Raw genomic sequence first — 12,503 nt, forward strand, 5'->3', positions numbered from 1 at the left:
AATAGACACAGAAAAAGTAGTTGACAAAATTCATTATCCATTCATGATAAAAATTCTCATCAAAGTTGGTAGAGAAGGAATATATATCAATATAATAAAGGCTATTTATGACAAACTCTCAGCTAACATCACACCCAATGGTGACTAATGACTTCAGTAATGTTACAGGATACAATATTAATATATAGAAATCTGTTATAATCACTAATTATAAAGTACTTAGGTCCTAGAACATAGCTAATGCTCAATAAATATCAGTGATTATTATTTGTAACTACATATATGGTTAGTATGTATACAAAAATATATCCAGGTATATCCTAGATATGGCAAAAGTAGTATTCAGAGGGAAATTTATACCTTTAAAAGCATTTCAAAGGAAACAAGAAAAGTTGCAAAGAGTTACTGAACTGAGGAAGTTGGGAAGGGACTTCCCTGGTGGTCCAGTGGCTAAGATTTTGTGCTCCCAATGCAAAGGGCTGGGTTCAATCCCTGGTCAGGGAACTAGAGCCCACATACTGCAACTAAGACCTGGTACAGCCAAATAAATTAATTAAATAAAAAGAATTTTTAAGAAAAGAAGTTGGGAAAAGGGCAAAAAAGGAAACCCTCCCAAATAAGGAATTAAGTAACTACGATAAGGGTAAATATCAATGATACAAAGAACAACATCCCATCAACAATAAACAGAAGAATAACACAACAAAAAATCATGCTCCTGGAAAAGATTAATGTGGGTAAATTAACAAGATGGCGTCAGTCAGGCTCTCTCACCCCACACTCTCATGCCCTCTGGCCCCATGTTCTGTAAACAATGACTTTGCACAGTTGTGTATAGGCTGAGATTGCTTACAGCACTGTACATGCATATCACAAGGCACTCGCTTGGTCATGGGCTACTTTGTGCGGGATGCCAGTATGAACTGCATCAGGGCTACATTGGAGCAACATCATGGTTATGTTATATGAGGTTATGTTATGGCTTTGTTATTATTGCTAAGCTGCTAAGTCGCTTCAGTCGTGTCCGACTCTGTGCGACCCCATAGAAGGCAGCCCACCAGGCTCCCCCATCCGTGGGATTCTCCAGGCAAGAACACTGGAGTGGGTTGCCATTTCCTTCTCCAATGCATGAAAGTGAAAAGTGAAAGTTCGTTATTATTATGTTATAATTATGTTGTGGCTGCTGCTACAGCTGCTGCATCAGCCAGCAGAGAGGCTGTATTATGGCTGCCATGCCAGCCAGGAGAGAAAAAACATGTCTGCAGTTCCTACGGTTCCTTGAGTCTCCTTCCAGCCTCTTAGCTCGCAACTTTCCTACCATGGGTTCAGCGAACAGTGTGCATGGTGTGAAGAGCATGACAACTGGCGTCACGAAAGGATTAGCAACACAATAAGATGGATCTTTGGCAAGCAAGAGTTAAGAAAAAAGAGAGAAGGGTCAAACAATTAAAATACAGAATGAAAAGGGAGGCAAAAGTACAGATACAAGGAAATTTTTTAACAATTAAAGAATATTAATGGGCTTCCCTGGTAGCTCAGCTGGTAAAGAATCCACCAGCAATGCAAGAGACCCTGGTTTGATTCCTGGGTCAGGAAGATTCCCTGGAGAAGGGATAGACTTACACATTCCAGTATTCCAGTATTCTTGGGCTTCCCTGGTGGTTCAACTGGTAAAGAAACCCCCTGCAATGCAGGAGACCTGGGTTCAATCCCTGGGTTGGGAAGATCCCCTGGAGAAAGGAACATATACCCACTCCAGGATTCTGCTCTGGAGAATTCCATGAGCTGTATAGTCCACGGGGTCATGAAGAGTCGGACAGGACTGAGCAACTTTTACTTCCAATGAGTATTAAGAATATTTATGTGCTCATAAATTCAAATGGATAAATTCCCCTTAAATTATGCCAGAATTGGCACCAAAAATAGAGAGAGAGATTAAACAGACCAATTAGTATAAAAGACTGAAAGAGCAAAGATCTCGCCTTCTGAAAAACAGCAGGTGTAGACAATTTTACAATGAGTTCTACCAAATTCTAAGGAACACTTAATTCCTCTCTTATACAAGTCGTTCCGGGAAAATAGTAAACAGTCAAAAACTGATCAGGACACTTCATGAAGCTAACATAATCTTGATTCTAAAAATCAGATACTGATAAGAAAATGATAGGGCCATTTAACATAATACTAAAAACCCTACAAACCCTACACTATATATTACCTAAGTAAATCTAGTATTATATTTAAAAAATAAAAATATATCAGGATTAAGTAGGATTTATCCTAGGAATTCAAGGATGGTTCAATAACAAAAATATATTTAAAGGACAGAAACCAAATAATACTCTCAATCAGTAAAGAATTAGCTTCATAAAGTTCAGCAAAAGGTAATACTGTGGAGTTAATAAAGGTTGTGTGGGATATGTGACCTCAGCAGAGGGAAAAACTAAAAAAAACTATAAAGTATTTGATTAATTTTCCTGCAGTAAAATTAAGAAATTTTGTTCAATGAAAACACCATAAAGTTAATAGATGAATGAATAAAGGACAGAAAAACAGAAGTTGTTTGCAATGCCTAAAATGGAAAAGCGATCATTATGGAGAATAGACAAGAAATTCCTGCAAATCAACGATAGAACAGTAACTCTGATGGAACAATGGGCAAACAATATGAAAAGGCAATTTACAGAACTTAATCTCTAGAGGATAAAAACTTGAAAACTGTTGGCAGGAACAAGAAAACAGAAGATGCCTCATAGGTGTGGAGAAAAGGGAACCCTCCTACACTGTTGGTGGGAATGTAAATTAATGCAGTCGCTATGGAAAACAGTATGGAGGTTTCTTAAGAAACTAAAAACAGAGTTGCCATATGATCAAGCAATCCCATTCCTGATCATATATCCAGACAAAACCATACATCAAAAAGATACATGTACCTCTATTGTTCACAGCAGCACTATTTACAAAAGCCAAGACATAGGAAGACATATCCATCAACAGATGAATGCATAAAGAAGATATTGTGTGTACACACACACACAATGGAATATACTCAGCCATAAAAAAAAGAGAGTGAGGTAGGGAGGGGACATATGTATACCTATGGCTGATCCATGTTGATGTTTGACAGAAAACAACAAAATTCTATAAAGCAAGTATCCTTCAATTAAAAAATAAATATTTTTTAAAAGAGTGAAATAATGCCATTTGCAGCAACATCAATGGACCTAGAGATTATCACACTAGTGAAGAAAATCAGAAAAAGAGAGACAAATACCATATGACATCACTTATATGTGGACTCTAAAATATGGCATAAATAAACTGCCACAAAACAGACTCACAGATACAAAGAATATACCTGTGGTTGCCAAGGGGGAGGCAGGGCGGAAGAGGGAAGAACTGGGAGTTTGAGATTAGCATATGCAAACTATTTTCTATAGAATGGATAAACAACAAGGTCCTATGATATAGCACAGGGAACTATATTCAATATCCTGTAATAAGCCATAATGGAAAAGAACATGAAAAAAGAATATATATATATAGACACACACATATATATGCGTGTGTGTATAACTGAATCACTCCACTGTATAGCAGAAACTAACATACCACTATAAATCAACTATACTTCAATAAAATAAAAAAAAATTTTTAAGCCTCATGAATTGCTGGTGAAAGTATAGACTGGTGTAATCACTCTGCCTTGGTCAAAACCTTAGTTAATAAAGAAGTGCTCCTCTGCATTGCTCTATCCTTGGTTCATATATTTCTTTTGAGGACTTCACGGGGAGGAATGGTTGCCCACTCAGTCAAAAATTGTGGTTGATGGGCAACTGCCATCTATTTAATTTTTGAATAATGTTTTGTGCCAGTGTTTTGTTTTTTTTTAAACTTTACAATATTGTATTGGTTTTGCCAAATATCGAAATGAATCCGCCACAAGTATACATGTGTTCCCCATCCTGAACCCTCCTCCCTCCCCATACCATCCCTCTGGGTCGTCCCAGTGCACCAGCCCCAAGCATCCAGTATCGTGTATCGAACCTGGACTGGCGACTCGTTCCATATATGATATTTTACGTATTTCAATGCCATTCTCCCAAATCATCCCACCCTCTCCCTCTCCCACAGAGTCCAAAAGACTGCCAGTGTTTTAAAGTATCATTAAAAAGAAAGAGAGAGCAAAGTCTTGTCCAAACCTATGCTAGAAGGGTACAGTGGGGATTTTTGCTTCCCTGCTTTTTAGACTAAATGGGTGTTGCATTCGTATCATGTGTGATTCAGGCAGAGAAAGATGGTCAGGACCTACAATGTCTACCTAAGACCCAAATCCTATGCTAGACCAACCATTCCTCTCTGTGAAGGAAAGAAGGGTTTCCAAACAGCTAGGGATCTTGGGATTTCAGTAACCTCAAAGTATCACAGATGAATAATCATACAGACCTGCTTTTCTCAGCCAAAGGGAAATACAGTTACTTTTTATCAAAGGAAAGGCAACTTAAACCTAGACACTGAACAGGGCTGTCATTGGAAGGAGATGAATTTTAAGTGTGAAAGAAAGGGCTCTTCCTGATTCCTGAGCTTGACCTGAGCAGGCCCCAGGAGGAGGAGTAACAGATTGAGTCAAACCCCATAAAGGGACAAGGATTCCCTGTGGATTCTCCCTTCAAGAAAGAGCTAAAGGCGGCCAGAGACAAAAAGAGAGAATTGAAAATGTCACCGACTCTACATTCAAACCCATGTTCAGCCTTCAGGGTACTTGCAGAAGCCTACTTCCAGACCAGGAAACTGAACAAGATCTCTGACAGACCCTACTAAGGTAGAGAACAGGAAAAGTATGTCACAGCCTGATTGAGTCACCAATGCTAAGATTCAAAACTCTTCTTAAAGTTCCCAAAGATGTATGATAAAGAGCTACTGCGCCACTCAGTCATGACTTTTCTTCTCCTTAGGAGTTGGCTAATCAGGTGACTGTTACTCAAATACTTGATACCAAAAGATATTTATTTGGGTTGTCCCTGGTCTCGACCAGATGGCCATTTCCTATGCTGATAATGCCACTGCCTACAAAGTGGTAAAAGCTTAGCCTTGAGAGGCTGTGGGGCTCGACCTAGAAAAGGGCCCTAGGTCTTTGGCCCATTCTCTCTCAAGGGCTGAGGCTGATCCAGATCCATGCTGTCTTTCTAGAAGAAACTACTATGTAGGTCTGAGATGCTCAGAGAAACTTTTCTCTGAATGCAAAGTATTTGCTGCAGACAGCTGAGGTTACTTGCTCACTTACCAGAGAAACTGGTAGTTACAGTAAAGATATGAATGTTTCCTGGGCAAAGAGGGATATACAATGCATACTGTAATATATAGCATTTGCTTCAGGTTTTAAAAAAAAGATATTAAAACAAAAATAAATAAAAACCCCTCTTCTGCACATAAGTGTGATTAGGATAATACACAATCTGTAACTAGAAGACAAAGCAAAGAACCTTTCTAGAAGTCATAGGAAAAGTTTATGATGTTCTTAAGGTTATGGTTTGTTTCAATAACAAATTTCAAACCCTTAAATGGTGCAAAAAGTACTAACATCCTAACTGTAACCAGATTTTATATTATCCAGAGAAGAGAAGCTGGTTGAAATATTCTAAAAACACCATGATATTCAAAAGAGCAAATTGCAATTTTCCTAAATATCAAGAGGGCAAGAAATGAGAAACAGCCATGCGGTTTCACCAACTCTCTCTATTTAGAGGCTAGCGGGAAAGAGAAATTGGTACCAGATACTGAGGGAAGGATTAAGGCTGTTCCCTCAGTCAGGGCCAGTAAGGAAGCAATATAAATAACAGTAGGATAGGAAGACCATAAAAAGAGTAAGGAAAACACTGCTTACAGTGGACTTGCAAAACACTCAATGATACTTACTTGCAACAGAGATGGAGGGACCAGATGACAAATCAAGAGTAGGTCCAGCATCAGAATTTCCCAAACAAAGAGCAAAGTGGATTACTAATATCCACCCCAGGCATCAATTCTGCCATCACTTCCATCCATCAGTACTTCCTTGTCCTTGTATTGGTACCAACCACTAATGAGAAACTGAGGCATCTTAACCCTTCAACTTGGAGCCTGGGGGAAAAGAGGCTACTGAGGTCTACCAACTTCAATCACCTGAGCAAGGATTCCACAAAGTAGTTTTGGGATAATTACCCCCTCAATTCCAAAGTACTAACCCCCCTTGGCTTTGTCCTTCAAGTATCTCTCTCGGTGACCTTGTTGATAAACGATTTAACTATTTAGGGTCTTCCCACAAAGACATGACTCACAGTATTAATGCCATTATGATACACATGTACTCTCAAAAGAGGGTCACAGTATCCAACTATTTTTGAAAGAAAAAAGAAGAAACATCAGAAGAATGAATTTTCAAGGAATAACATCCAAATGAAATCGGCTGGGCCATGAACAGTGAAACCACTAGTTGTCTCTAAACAGGCCACAAAAAAACAGAAAGAACCTGGGTGTCCTCAGGTCAGCACACCTGGTAGGGCAGTGAGGAAGCAGTGGCCTCCTCATTCAGACAGAATTTCAAAGTTGGAAAGTCCTTCTGGATGAGCAGTACTTGGCACCAGAACACAACATATGCTTTCAGAAAATGCTTGCTGCCCCAGATCACTCCCTCATCAGCAGTGGAGACACAGGACGATCCTTATATGCAGTCACTTCCTGAAATCACCTCCAACTTTCTTCAGGAGTCAGAGAACTGTGCTCACCAGTCTCTATCACAGCGTGTCTGCTCAACATCCTCCTTTAGTAATCTTCTGGCATTTCTTCCAGCCTTTCATGGGGGCTGTGCCAGAAACTTCTTCCTGATTAAAAAAACCTCATAATCTAGTTGGCCTAGCCAGGTCAATTTTTTCCATTTCACGACATACATAAAACTCAATCTGGCTAGAAAACAGATTCCCTGCACTTAAAACCTTCTAGAAATCTATTCATTGAAATATTCCAGTTTTTGCTCCTTTCCCTTAAGTTTCTCAGAGTGCACTCAGGTAGGGCCTTTGGTCACAGCTCCTCCCCTAAATGTCTGCAATTGCTTTTTCAGCATCCAGGGGACTCATGGTTTAAATTTTGATCAGAGAAAATAAGACTAGCTTTTCTAAAAGTTTACAGTCGAAACTCTGTAAGGATCATCTACTTATCACATGTAAAGTAATCCATTCCCACCACTGGGCTTCCCTGGTGGCTCAGATGGTAAAGAATCTCCCTGCAATGCAGGAGACCCAGGTTGGGAAGATCCCCTGGAGAACGGAATGGCTACCCACTCCAGTATTCTTGCCTGGAGAATTCCAAGCACAAAGGAACCTGGTGGGCTATATAGTCCCTGGGGTTGCAAGAGTCAGACACAACTGAGTGACTAACATTTTCACTTGCAAACACTTTTCATTTTTCATTCCCACCACTAAGGACAAAATGTTCTGAGTTAAAATTAAAGCAAATTCTAGGGTAAAATGAAGTGCTTTTTGGGGGGAAGGATTTAATGGTTTAATTCTGTTCCCATCAACCACAGGGTGGGATTGGACTCATCACAGGAAAATCAAGGTGAGCTATCAACACAACGCAAAGCCCCCCTAGGACAACAGCTGTTGTGACAACAGCAGCCACTGACCACACAAATCACCAGCAGCAGTTTGTTCCTGCCTCATAAACAGCAGCTGAAGCCTGTCAAAGATCCCCCTTTCCTAAAAGCTGCCACAGGTTAAAAACTAGAAAGACACCAATTGTACTGTGTGATGAATTCTGTGGCACAGAAAGAATTCCAATACTTAAGACAATCTACCAAATAAAATGTCAGAAAGCCGTCCTGTACTCACCTTTTTCCTGCACACACACTGAGAGTTTCTTAACACCATCAACCAGAGCATTTTGAGTGTTGCCATGTCCATCTTCTGAGTCGCTGTCATCAAACTGCGCCTCTATAATGACATCAGGGCTGTCATTATAGCCTTTCAGGGACTGTTGCGGAAGCTGGCTTCCACAGAGCTCCTCAGGGAGATCGGACTCATAGGCACCTTCTGTTTCCTTGTCATTGCTCTCCGATTTAATTACCTGAAGAAAATTGAAATGTTCTGCTAAATCACTGGAGGAGAAAAAGGGAAAGTGCAGATTCTTCTGTCTTCATTCTTCTTTCCTAAGGAAAAATCTGCACATTTGAAAGCAGTAGATACTCACCATGTAGTTTGAAAAAGAATCTTTATTTTCCAGATGTACAGACTGCCTTATGATCAACCCAGCTCTTCAATATGCCCAAGATTAATGCTATATCCACTTCTCAGTTTTCTGACATATACTTTCATCCCCTCTCCCACAAAGGACCTGAATACCAGAAGTACCACCCTGCTTCACAAGGGTTCATCACATGGGACCAACCACGATGTTGAGAAATGATAGAAGTCAACACAGTATGTTACTGCATTCCCAAATGAAACCACAAGAATGTAAAATGAAACAGAAACAAAATCCAATGTGAACAAGAGTTTATGAAATGTTCTCATAAAAAATATAAGCCCTCAACCTCCATTTTGAGACCTGAGATCAGCATAGAAAGCACACAACTAACAGACATTTACACTAGAAATAAGAATGACAAACTTTTTCAACTTTAAAAAATGAAGCAAAGAGAAAAGAATTCACTACTAATCCATTCAATGAGTTGGTCACGTGATACTCACATGACAGTACCCTTTGATTTCTATCAGCATGATACTAACATATACCAGTGTTATTTAGCCACTGAAAAAAAGGTGACCCTGTATGTAAACCTGCCCATCCACATTAGCAAAAAAGACAGCAGACTGTGTTGGTTCTAGACTTTACTTAGAGACCACATCCTTCCAACAATCCATTTCTGGATGAGAAATCTATGTGCAGTTTAAACATATAACCAAGATGTGATCATATATGTATATATATACATATACATATCATATACATATATATGAAGAAGGGCACAGCAACCCACTCAAGTATTCTTACCTAGAGAATCCCACAGACAGAGGAGCCTGAAGGGCAGCAGTCCATCGAGTCGCAAAGAGTCGGACACAACTGAAGCGACTGACCAGCATACACACACACACACACACACACACGTGAATTTGAATACTATTGGTACTACATTCACTTCATTCTTTCAAGCAAATGCTAGAAGGCCAAACTTGTGCCAGGCATCCTTATGAGGCCTGAATTCTATTGGGGAGACAGACGGTAAACAATTTACTCATTCAACAAATCATTATGGAATACCTTTCATGGTGCCAGGCACTATTCTAAGTGGCAAAGATGCAGCAGTGTAAACAGCAAAAAGTTTAACGCTAATGAAAAAGCATACATAGACACTGGAGACTGAGGCTGGTTTACCAGTAAGGTGGTTAGGGTAGATGCCTCCTGGATGAAGCGACATTTGAGCAGAGACCTGAGTGAAGTGAGACAGCTTCTAGCGGTTTCCCTAAGTGTCTATAATCGAGAGGTCTAATCACTTCATGGCAAATAGAATGGGAAACAATGGAAACAGTGACAGACGTTATTTTCCTGGGCTCCAAAATCACTGCAGATGATGACTGCAGCCATGAAATTAAAAGACTCTTGCTCCTTGGAAGTAAAGCTATAACCAACCTAGACAGCGTATTAAGAAGCAGAGACATTACTTTGCCAACAAAGGTCCATCTAGTCAAAGCTATGGTTTTCCCAATAGTCATGTATGGATGTGAGAGTTGGACCATAAAGAAAGTTGAGTGCCAAAGAATTGATGCTTTTAAACTGTGGTGGTGGTGAAGACTCTTGAGAGTCTCTTGGACTGCAAGGAGATCAATCCTTGCAGTCAATCCTAAAGGAAATCAGTCCTGAATATTCATTGGAAGGACTGATGCTGAAGCTGAAGTTCCAATACTTTGGCCACCTGATGGGAAGAACTGACTCATTGGAAAAGACCCTGATGCTGGGAAAGATTGAAGACAGGAGGAGAAGGGGACGACAGAGGATGAGATGGTTGGATGGCATTACCAATTCAATGGACATGAGTTTGAGCAAGCTCTGGGAGTTGGTGATGGACAGGGAGGCCTGGGGTACTGCAGTCCATGGGGTCACGAGGAGTCAGACATGACTGAGCGATTAAACTGAATATTTTCCTGAGTTTAACTTTGAGGTTTCAAATTAAATGCTTGCTTTCAACAAACCAGATTAATGTTCAAATTAGATCACAAAAAGATCACACTTAATGAAAGATCTTCATTTTATACAGGCAGAAAAAGTTATCAAAAAACATCTCTCTCCAAACACTATAATGTGACAGATTCCAATTAACACAACTGTCCCCAGACAAAGAATATTATAATATCCACCAAAAAAAATCAAAATAAAATACTCCAAAGATATTCACACCATCAAAATATAGACTCTAAAAATATATTCCCAAAGTTTTAAAATATTTGACTTCATGAAAACGTCATAACAGAAATAATTGTAAGAAATGGTGAACTTCTCTGAGCAAATGGTGCCTTTTAATAAAATCTTTTGAAAACTTGATTTCCAATTTCTGAATATATTTAATGAAATTTTCTTTCAACTCTTGCCTTGTTTTGACTCTTGTCAGATTCACTGATTTATTCACTTGGTCATTCATTAATTTGTTCATTATTTCCACGTTTGTTCATTATTTCCAAACAAACAAGACCTTTTTTCTTTGATAGTAAAAAAAAAGAAAAGAAAAGCTCAACTGGCTAAGCCAGAACTAGCTGAAGAGATACCCCTCAGACCCTTTACTGTATGAGAATATATAAGACTGAAGCAACAGCTAAGTTTGAAATTAATACACAATTTACAAAACCAGTTCTCCTCTATGTGCACTTCACCTTGATACGTAAGTCCTGGTTACACACCTGACCCAGAGCATATCATTCAAAAGACAGTACTCACTAACAAATTAGAGAAGAAAAAGAACCTGTCATCTCTCAAATCAGCAGACTCACTCAATTTCCTTAAACGTGCCCAGCAAATTCAATAACATTTAGGAAGATCTGCCCCTGATCATCCTCAGAATTAACACAACCTCAGGCACTGTCAGAACAGCCCAAAACACAGGCAGGAGGTACACATGTGTACCCCGTATCTAAGCATGGTGGCTACACACGATCACTGGTCTACTGTTCTTTTCTAAGAGTCATGCCTTACACACCTCATCTCAGAGAGAGGAGTGCTGGGGGCAGGGGTGAGAGAAAACAACTGACATGCCAGAGTTAAACTAGAAGGTAAAATGCAGTTTCTGGAAAGATGGTAAACAAAGGTTCCAGGCCTTTCAGTTCAGTTCAGTTCAGTTCAGTCAGTCATTCGTGTCTGACTCTTCACGACCCCATGAGCTGCAGCATGCCAGGCCTCCCTGTCCATCACCAACTCCCGGAGTCCACCCAAACTCATGTCCATTGAGTTGGTGATGCCATCCAACCATTTCATCCTCTGTCATCCCCTTCTTCTCCTGCCCTCAGTCTTTCCCAGCATCAGGGTCTTTTTAAATGAGTCAGCTCTTCGCATCAGGTAGCCAAAGTATTAGAGTTTCAGCTTCAACATCAGACCTTCCAATGAACACCAATGACTGATCTCCTTTAGGATGGACTGATTGGATCTCCTTGAAGTCCAAGGGACTCTCAAGAGTCTTCTCCAACATCACAGTTCAAAACCATCAATTTGGAACTCAGCTTTCTTTATAGTCCAACTCTCACATCCACACATGACTACTGGAAAAACCATAGCCTTGACTAGACGGACCTTTGTTGGCAAAGTAATGTCTCTGTTTTTGAATATGCTATCTAGGTTGGTCATAACTTTCCTTCCAAAGAGCAAGTGTCTTTTAATTTCATGGCTGCAATCACCATTTGCAGTGATTTTGGAGCCCAGAAAAATAAAGTCAGCCACTGTTTCCCCATTTATTTCTCATGAAGTGATGGGACCAGATGCCATGATCTTCGTTTTCTGAATGTTGAGCTTTAAGCCAACTTTTTCACTCTCCTCTTTCACTTTCATCAAGAGGCTTTTTAGTTCCTCTTCACTAGGTAAAGTGTCTGCCTGTAATGTGGGAGACCTGGGTTCAATCCCTGGGTCGGGAAGATCCCCTGGAGAAGGAAATGGCAACCCACTCCAGTACTCTTGCCTGGAAAATTCCGTGGACAGAGGAGCCTTGTAGGCTGTAGTCTATGGGGTCACAAAGAATCGGACACGACTGGGCAACTTCACTTCACTTGGTGTCATCTGCATATCTGAGGTTATTGATATTTCTCCCGGCAATATTGATTCCAGCTTGTGCTTCCTCCAGCCCAGCATTTCCCATGATGTACTCTGCATATAAGTTAAATAAGCAGGGTGACAATATTCAGCCTTGACGTACTCCTTTTCCTATTTGGAACCAGTCCGTTGTTCCATGTTCAGTTCTAACTGTTGCTTCCTGACCTGCATATAGGTTTCTC

The 12,503-nt window shown here is 40.1% G+C and overlaps 1 protein-coding gene across 1 annotated transcript in view; it reads right to left on the bottom strand.

Annotated features, from left to right (window-relative positions):
• DIS3L2 (DIS3 like 3'-5' exoribonuclease 2) overlaps positions 1 to 12,503 on the bottom strand; it is a 347,038-nt gene that overhangs the window by 242,130 nt on the left and 92,405 nt on the right. The window contains exon 6 of the mRNA XM_010837096.1: positions 7,866 to 8,100. Coding sequence (XP_010835398.1) covers positions 7,866 to 8,100 — 235 coding nt within the window. The remainder of the gene's footprint in view (positions 1 to 7,865; positions 8,101 to 12,503) is intronic.

This window comes from Bison bison, unplaced genomic scaffold (genome assembly GCF_000754665.1).
Source record: "Bison bison bison isolate TAMUID 2011002044 unplaced genomic scaffold, Bison_UMD1.0 scf7180017864068, whole genome shotgun sequence".
NCBI classification, from domain to species: domain Eukaryota; kingdom Metazoa; phylum Chordata; class Mammalia; order Artiodactyla; family Bovidae; genus Bison; species Bison bison.